This window comes from Tupaia chinensis, unplaced genomic scaffold (assembly GCF_000334495.1).
Source record: "Tupaia chinensis unplaced genomic scaffold, TupChi_1.0 Scaffold000527_1, whole genome shotgun sequence".
NCBI lineage: Eukaryota > Metazoa > Chordata > Mammalia > Scandentia > Tupaiidae > Tupaia > Tupaia belangeri.
In genome coordinates this window covers 4,896,031-4,905,293 of record NW_006160040.1, presented here as the reverse complement: position 1 = coordinate 4,905,293, position 9,263 = coordinate 4,896,031, and the positions used below count along the sequence as shown (strand labels likewise).

The 9,263-nt window shown below is 42.0% G+C and overlaps 1 protein-coding gene across 1 annotated transcript in view; it reads right to left on the bottom strand.

The window, feature by feature from the left end:
- Positions 1–2,977: 2,977 nt before the first annotated feature.
- The window catches only part of CCDC162P (coiled-coil domain containing 162), a 185,821-nt gene continuing 179,535 nt past the window's right edge, over positions 2,978–9,263 (bottom strand). Inside the window, exons 47-48 of the mRNA XM_027775129.1 lie at positions 5,272–5,399; positions 2,978–3,160 (exon numbers count right to left, since the gene is read on the bottom strand). Of these exons, the coding sequence (XP_027630930.1) occupies positions 3,047–3,160; positions 5,272–5,399 (242 nt within the window). The 3' untranslated portion in view covers positions 2,978–3,046. The remainder of the gene's footprint in view (positions 3,161–5,271; positions 5,400–9,263) is intronic.

The following is a 9,263-nucleotide window of genomic DNA, read 5'->3' as shown; positions in this document are numbered from 1 at the left end:
GCCCGGCCCGCCTCCTGCCGCCGCCAGCTTAGCCAATAAAGTAACTTTTTTAAAAAAGCAATATTTAAAAATCAAAACTAAAGGCTGATTTTCTGAGAAGATAAACAAAATTGATAGACTACTAGCTAGACTAAGAGAAATTAAAGACTCAGATTAAAAGTGAGATAGTACAACAGATAGCACAAAAACACAAAAGATCATTAGCAACTACTATAAATGACTATATGCCAACAAGCTGGAAAGTTTGGAAGGAAAAAATTTTTTTTTTGGAGAGGTTTTTTTTTGCTATAGGGAGTGTGCGCTCGCCAGACACAGAGAGATCGCAAGTGAGAAATCACCACCCAGGAGGGATGGCCACACAGCAATCCATTCTCCTCTCGGGATCTTGGGCACGCACGCACATGCACCTTGCGTGAGTTTTAAGCCACCGGGTCCGGGACACGAACCACAGTCAACTACATGGGAGTCAAGCGACAGCCATTACGCCAACCCTCATGGATTGCTGGTGGGAACGTAACTTAGTATAGTTACTGTGTAAAACAGTCTGGAGGGGGCCAGCAGGTGGCATGGTGGTTAAAGGATTCCCCTATGGCCAACTGTGGTTCGAGTCTTGGACATAGCAGCTTTCTTGATTTTTTTTTTTTTTGAGAGGTTTTGCTATAGGGTGCATGCACTCGCCAGAAAGAGAGGGACAGAGAGATAAAAGTGAGACGTCAACCCCCAGGGAGGATGGCCACACCATAATCCTTTGTCCTTCATTCTCCTCTCGGGATCTTGGGCATGCACACACATGCACCCGGCTGGAGTTTAAGCCACCAGGTCCGGGACTCAAACCACAATCTACTATGTGGGAGTCCAGCAACATAGCCATTATGCCAACTGCTGGTCCTGCTGCTTGCTTTCTTACTTTCCCTTTCTCTCTCTCTGTCTCTCTCTGGTAAAATTTAAAAATAATAACAATAATAACAACAAGTGGAATGAAATAATTCTCTTTAAAAAAACAGTATGGAGGTTCCTCAACAATCTAAAAATAGAATTACTGTAAGACATGGTAAGTCCACTCAGAGTGAAAATCACTCAGACATTTTCATACCCATGTTTATTACATTGGTATTCATGATAGCTAGGACATGGAATCAACCTAAAAGCCCAACAATCAATGACTAGATTTTTTTTTTTTTAATGCTTTTGCCATAGGGTACATGTCCTCGCCAGAGAGAGACCGTGAGAGGGAAAGTGAGAACTCACCCCCTAGGGGGGGATAGCCACACAGCGATCCCTTCTCTATTTTCCTTCTGGGATTTTGAGCACATATGCATATGCATCTGGCATGATTTTCATGTCCTACTATGTCTGGGACTTGAACTATGGTCAGTCATTAGGGAGTCCAACACCTTAACCACTATACCACCTGCTGGCCCCCATCAATGACTAGATTAAGAAAATGTGGCATATATACATAGTGGAATACTAGTCAGCAATAAACAAAATCTTATTCAACACAAAGCAGATGAACCCAGAACATATACTGAGTGAAACTACCCAGGCTATAAAAGATAAATACCATATGTGTATGTCCTCACTTAACAAATACTGAATGTCCACACTCTGGCAGAAAGTGAAGTACTCAATGGCATGGAAGAAGAGAGTGATGGTAGGTACCAGAAGCTCCAAGCAGGGAAGGTTAAGGAGAAAATGAGCAACAGAAACAAGAATCCATGTAAACAAGTAAAATAGGTTACGGAACTGTACACTACAGCTGTGTAAACATGTCACTGACCATTCAGTGTATACTTCTATAAAATCCCCCAAAACTAGTAGTACTATTATCCAATATATACATTATGCAGTGTTCATGTTAAGGATAATGGCTATATCTATATCTTTTATTTGATTATTATACATTATATGCACGCTTTGAAAACTCACACTGTACCCCACAAAGACGATTATTTATAAGCTGGGAATCATAATTTCAAAGTAAAAATGGTGGATTAAAAAAAAAAGATCAGGACCAGCAGATGGCATATGTTGCCAAACTCCTATGTAGTCGACCATGGTTCGAGACCTGGACCCAGCAGCTTAAAACTCACACCGGTGTGTGTGTGTGTGTGTGTGTGCGCGTATTCCCAAGATCCCAAGAAAAGAATAGGCAAAGGGATTGCAATGTGACCACTGCAATGTGACCAATGTGACCATCGCCCTGGGGAATGATTTCTCGCTTCCTGTCTCTCTGGTGACCACATGTACCCTATAGCAAAAAAACGCTTTAAAAGAAAAGATACACATGCATATGCATTTTTATTTAATAATACTTGATCTAATAGTTTTCATCATAAGAACTATTAAGATTTCAAACAAATATGTCCCATACTGGTGTTTGTGGTAAAAATGACTGTAATGATAATCAATAGCAATTTAGGCTCCCAGGCATCTGCTTAAGTATGTACTTCATTACAATCTACCACAGGGGCTAGCTTGATTAATTGTGCAACCACCGTGTGAAAAAGGTTTTTAGTATTCCATTTCCTATTGGCCTAGCACCATGCTAAGGTTGCAACCAAACAAATCACCAATCTCATCTTTAGAGGATCTATAATCTAGGAGCACCCCATTCTTGGTACCAGTTCTGTACCAATTATGGGTCAATCAGGAGACCCACACAGTAATTCAAACAGGGAAGGTTCAATATAAAGAATTATTAACTGGACTGGTTCTGTAGTCTAGCAGTTAAAGGAGCCAGATCCCAAATGGTTGACTGTGGTTCAAGTACTGCCTTAGCAACTTGAAAAACATGCTGGGCACATGTGTGTATGTGCCCCAAATCCTGACAGGGTAGAGAAATGGAAAATCATTGACCATGCCCTATTGGAGGGTGCTTTCCCCTCTCCTTTTCTGTCTCTCTCTCTGGTGAGTACATGTACACTCTGGCAAAAAAAATTTTAAAAAATGAATAAAGCATTTAAGGGAGTTTAGAGTCATTTTTATTCATTTAAGTGCTTATAGAAATAAAACTTGGAAAAATATGTTACAATTACCAAACAGATCAGAATGGGATTCTGGATGGAGCTGTTTGAACTTGGAAAGCTGTAAGTTCAACATTTTCTGCCATGTTGGGTAGGAAAACATCACCAGTCCTTTTTGTGTGTTTAATAGGTACCTGTAATATTAAGTAGATATTGGTGTTTGTTAAGAAGATAATAATCTTTATAGCATCATATTATTTAATGAGACCAAGGTCATTGATTCAATCTGTATGTATTTTGCCATTTCTCATAAAGGAAACTGGTCAAGAGTGAATCTGTTGATGGAAAGCCATTTCCAGCTAAGAATGAAAAGACATCCCATATTTGGAGTTATCAAAAAATTCCTTAACATTTTATTATTTGTTAGTATAGTGCTTTAAAACAAAGTTATTTGTATTCTTATATTCCAGCTTTGTATTCCTCTTCATTCACTTTATCTGATTTGTCTCCTAGGCCTTGATTAATGAGAGACCAGCAGTTAGCATAATGGCTATGTCGCTGGACTCCCATGTAGTTGACCGTGGTTTAAGTCCTGGACCAGGTGGCTTAAACTAAACTCGCACCGGGCGCGTGTGTGTGCGTGCCCAAGATACCGAGAGGAGAATGGAAGAGAAGGGATTTCGGCATGGCCATCCACTCTTGGGGATGATTTCTCACTTCCTGTCTCTCTGTCTGTCTCTGCCTTTCTGGCGAGGGCACGCGCCCTAGAGCAAGAACTCTCAAAAAAAAAAAAAAAAAAGAAGTTAAACATGATATAGATTTGAAGAGGTTCCAACTCATTCTGTGCCTTTTCTGGCAGTCAGCTTTTTGCTGGGGTTCCCTATATTGTACACAAGTGAATGGCCCACAAGACACTTCATTATAAGGTATATTTATTTAGTAAGGCAATAACCACCAGCAAACAATTACTACTGGGGGATTTTATGGAAGTATACACTGAATGGTCAGTGACATGTTTACACAATTAGACTATTACTCTTCTTATTTATTTATATGTTCAATCACTGTGTATCATTACAGTATGCCAAATTAATTTTATCATCATAAATACACTGAATATTGGTTCAGTCAAAGATAATACCAGACACATTATCCTCAACAGATAATTTTCCATTTTCATGTCCCTTGAATGTTTTATCTTTATTACTCTTCTAAATCTCTTAAAATATTAGGTTGTTGGAAAAGGCATGACCCATTTTTGCATAGAAAAATACGTCCTGACTTTTCCGATGACCCCATATAATGGATCCCCACTAAAGAACTGAGCTACTTAGGAGCTTTTTCAACCCTAAGAGCTGTAATCACCAGTACATCTTCACCGTACTCAGAGCTCAAGGAAGTTAATCTCAGGAGCCCTTGTGGTCTTTCACAGCCAAACTGGACTTTACTTCTCTTTGGTGAAAAGGCTTTTACAGAAACAAACATATACCTGAATTTCACATTTTGGGGAAAGAAGATTGTACAAAGATTGGTGAGCACTTGATCAAGATCTCCATTGGATATGTTCTCTGTTTCTCTTTTCTGTATGTTTAAAAATACTTTAATAAACTTTCGATCTAGTAACTAGAGCATCGGCTGCAGAATTACATCTTCATACTACTTAGAATGGCATACTTTCCTTTTATGAACGACTCTGTCTTTTCCTCATAATTTTTCTCAAGGCAGGAGAAGAATTCTTAAATGTTTTGATTATACATGTAAATCTCTAGAGGAGATTCTGAACTATACTGGAGCGAAGAGTAAAATACCTTTTAAAGTAGTCTAAAGAAGCCAGTGGAAGAGGATGTAAATGTTTCACATAAGCTAAAAGATGATTTTTTAAAATTTCAAATATGTGCTAATCTGTACTCTAAGAATTTCCTTGGAGGGTAGATTTTTCACGTTTTAAATAACTAGCTGCTCTGTCAGGGAACTCAGCTAAGAGATCTGACCCTGCTAATTGTTATACAGATCGGAAAAAAAAAAAAAAAAAAAAAAAACAGAAGAAGAAGAAATTCAGAGATAGAACATAGCAAGAGGTTGGGACTGACTTTCACACCCATTGATTGACTTGTAGTCGAGTAGGTGCCATTGAACTTAATGACGTCAACATCAAAATTTTGTTACTCAAATCTGAAGTGCCTGGGTAAAATCTTGATATATAATGTTTTAATGTAAGTGTGAAATGACCCTACAATCATAATTCACATTTAAAATTTTGAAACATTACTGTTTTATACATAAAATCAAACTTATCATTACTTACAGTCTTTGGCCTTCCAATCCTTCTTGTTATTTTACTGCCCATAAGGTGAGTCTTTAAAAAGTGTTGCTGGGGGTATCTGGATGATGTGGAAGTAGAACTAAGGGAGTAATGAGCCTGGGACAGAAGGCCTGTAAAATTTAAAATATTAAATTATACCTATGTTTACAGTGTATAGACCTAGATTAAGTTCCTAACATTTTAGGCCATCTAATTCATCTTCATCAGTTTTTTTTTTCTTTCTAGCTTTATCAATTCTGAATGAAGATTTCAAAACCTGGGGAACCAGCAGTTAGCATAATGGCTATGTCGCTGGACTCCCACGTAGTCGACTGTGGTTTGTGTCCCAGATCCGGTGGCTTAAAACTCACGCCGGGCACGTGTGCGTGTGTGCCCAGGATCCCGAGAGGAGAATGGAGGAGAAAGGATTGCAGCGTGACCATCCCCCCTGGGGGGTGATTTCTCGCTTTCTGTCTCTCTGTCTCTCTCTGTCTGGCGAGCACACGCATAGGATGAAGAGAGGAAGAAGGTTTTGCGTGACCTGTTGAATATGTAAGCCTGAGACACTGAGGGCAGACATCAAGTAGTCATTGGCTATATGGGTCTAGAGCTCAGTGGAGAGTTTTGAGCTGAAGGTGTAGACTTGGAAAACAATGATGAAAACCATAGGAATATATATACTATTATCCAGAAGCAAATTGAAATGAGAGGAGAGGAAGCCAGACAGAGCCCTGAACAATTCCCTTGTTTGAAGACTGGTTATAGGAGTGAGACCCAGGAAAGGAGATCTAGAAAAAGCAGCAAGTCAGAGGAAGAAAACTACAAGGAGCAGTGCTATGCCATTAACGAGGAGAAGGGTGTGGATCATCTGGTTTTTAAAAATGTGTTATTTTTTTAGAGAGACTTTTGCTATAGGCCACATGCGCTTGCAGGACAGAGAGAGACAGAGAGCCAGACCCCCCCCGCCCCGCCCCCAGGAGGCAGTGGCCACACTCCTCCATTCTCCTCTCGGGATATTAGGCACACACACACGCATTGACATGAGTTTAAGCTGCCAGTCCATGAATTGAACCACGGGCAACTATGTGGGAGTCCAGTGATGTAACCATTACGCCATCTGCTGGTCCCATGGATCATCTGTTTGGAATGTTACTGAGACGTGGAGACTCCACAGTATCCATCAGACTTGGAAACACAAAGTCATGTTGTGCCTGCAAGAGCAGCTGCAATGAAGTGGTGGTGATAAAAATCAGATTATTAGGGCCAGCAGGTGGAGTAGTGGTTAAGATATTGGACTCGCATGTAGTCGACCACAGTTCGAATCCCAGACCCGCAGCTTGAAACACACTGGGCATGTGTGCGTGCTATGCGTGCCCAAAGTCCAGAGAAGAGAATGGAGGAGATGGGACTGCAGCATGGCCATCCCTCCTGAGGAATGAGTTCTTGTTTTCTGTCTCTCTGTGTCTCTCTAGTGATCACACGTGCCCTATCTCAAAAATCTCTTCAAAAAAAGAAAAGATTGGTGTGACAGAGACCTATACTTAGCCCCCAGTCTCCTCTTTCTTCTTTACAAATAGAACCCCACTTGTTTTGTTAGACACGTGGTATCCTACAATAAACATTTCCCAGTCCCCTTTGTGTGGTCTGGGGGCTAAGTGCTGGCCAGTATGCTACATGCAGAAGTGTCATGTGATTCCGAGAAATGTCCTTTAAGTGCGGGGTGGGCTCTCCTCGTTGTCTTCTTCTTAACCATTGGTGTGGCCATCTTGAACCATGAGGTGGAAACCACAAAACATGGGAGAAACTGGATTCCCGAGGATGGCAGAGCCACCGGAGCCATCTCGCTGGCCAGCCCCTGGACTTTGTGGGAAATAAAGCTCTCACATTTAATTACTTAATTATTAGTATTGTTTTTGAGACAGGACTTGCCTTGCCATGGTCCTCCTGCTTCAGCTCCTGGGGCAGCTAGAACCGCTGCTGTGCCACCCTACCTGGCTTTTCAGGGTGGGCAGGGAATCAATCTGGGCTCCTGTGAGGCTCAAGCCTGCCAAATAGCAGATCAAACCAGCCCGTACCACCACGGCTGGGCCTATTTATTATTCTGTGTCCTAGTTTAATCCTAACAGAGAGAGGCTGAAGAGCAAGTAAATCACGGAAAGTGAATTGAGAGAGTATAGGTGCCTCTTCTAAGAAATTTGGCTGTTGGGGCCGGCAGGTGGTGTGGTGGTTAAGGTTGCTGGACACCCACATGGCCAACCACGGTTCATGTCCTGAACCTGGCAGCTTACTTTCTTGCTTTCCCTATCTCTCTCTCTCACACTCTGTCCCTCTAAATAAATAAATAAATGAAGTTAAATAAAATAATTCTTAAAAAAAAAAAAAAGAAAGAAATACCTGGGTTTCTTGTACTACAAAATAATAAAATACATATTAAAAAGAAAGAAAGAAAGAAAGAAAGAAAGAAATTTGACCTTGAAGGGGAAAAGAACAGCTGGTAGCAAGAGAAAGAATATGTGAACAACGGAGGTTTTTATTTTAGAGTGCATTTTATGATCTGGGCACAAACATGATCAATAGGTGATTGCATGATTAGAAGGATGTGTGGATGGGAAATACGAGTACGTAGAAAGAAGCAGATACAGAAACAGCTCAAGGAAGGTAGTGCAAATAAGCACCATACACAGCAATTAGCCTGGCGAGAAAATGGGCACTTTTCCCACTTTCACAGGAAGGAAGCAGCAGCTGAGCATAAGTGTGGACGGGCTCGGAGGCAAGAAGTCAGGGCATTCCTAGCTGACGGCTTTTAGTTTCTCAGTGAAGTGAAGATGAAGGGCGGGGTGGGGGGCTGGGCGGGGAGGTAGGAAAGAAAATAGATGAGGGAGATTTAATACACTATAGTCGCCTGGGAGAGGAGGAAAACGGGAGCTGACTCCGCCCTCCGCTCCAAGGAAGGACTGTGTGAGCTGAGCCCAAGCCAATCACGTCTTTGTCTCTGGTTTTAGTGATTGGTTCAAACTTGGGCCCAGACTTGAGGCTGTCCAATCAGAGCCGAACTCTTTTTTAACTGTCCCATCGCCACACCCACCTCCTGCCAAAGTGAACTTGAACAGAGGATGGAGCCCACTAAGGTGGTGGCAATTTTGCTTCCCAAGGAGCTCCATTTCCTTTCTGCCCCCAGCCTTCTCAAAGCTCAGAGATGATAGGAGTCATCAGCCCCCATGACATAGTTTAACCTTGATCAAGGTACCTTCAGCCATTCCCCCTCTTACATTTCACAGTTTCGTGAGCCAGTTGATTTCATTTTCCCCTGTAAGCATTTTGAGAGTAGCTGATGTAGAACAGGCTGTAGTTTCTCAGGAGTTGCAAGATCTACGGGATCCAAGTTAGTGCCAAGAAAAGAGAGCTCGTGCCCCTACCGGCCCCTGTGCTTCCAGCGTGGGGAGTCAGGGCTGCGGCTGCTGTTGCTGATTCAGGAGGAACCAGCAGATTTCCAGCTGAAGACCAGCCGCAGAAGGAAGTGGGAATATGGCTGCCTTTTACCTTTTAGCACTAATGAGACAGATGATATCTGGCTGTCCTTTTAGAGTGCTGGCACCAGAAACACAGCTATGACCCAGTCACTCCAGGCTGGTGAGTCTACAAGTACCAAGTCCTTACAAACCCCTCCTCTGATTGCAGAGGGGACCCGCGGGGGATGAGACTGGAGAGTAGCTTCTACCTCTACTTCCTGGTAAGGGGTTTTCCTTGCACTCCTGCTCCACCCCTGCTTCTGGATCTAGGGTCTCTTTGCACCTGCCTTGTGCCTCACTCTGGTTCTCCTTTGTAAATCTGCAGGTGTTGGAGAATGTGGGTAGCAGTTTACTCAGATACACAAATCCAGAAAGGGATTTTTTAATTTTTGATTTTTAAAAAATTTATTATATTTTTAAAATTTGCTATGAGCATGTGTGCCCACCAGAGAGAGACACAGAAAGAGAGAGAGACAGAGGGGAAGA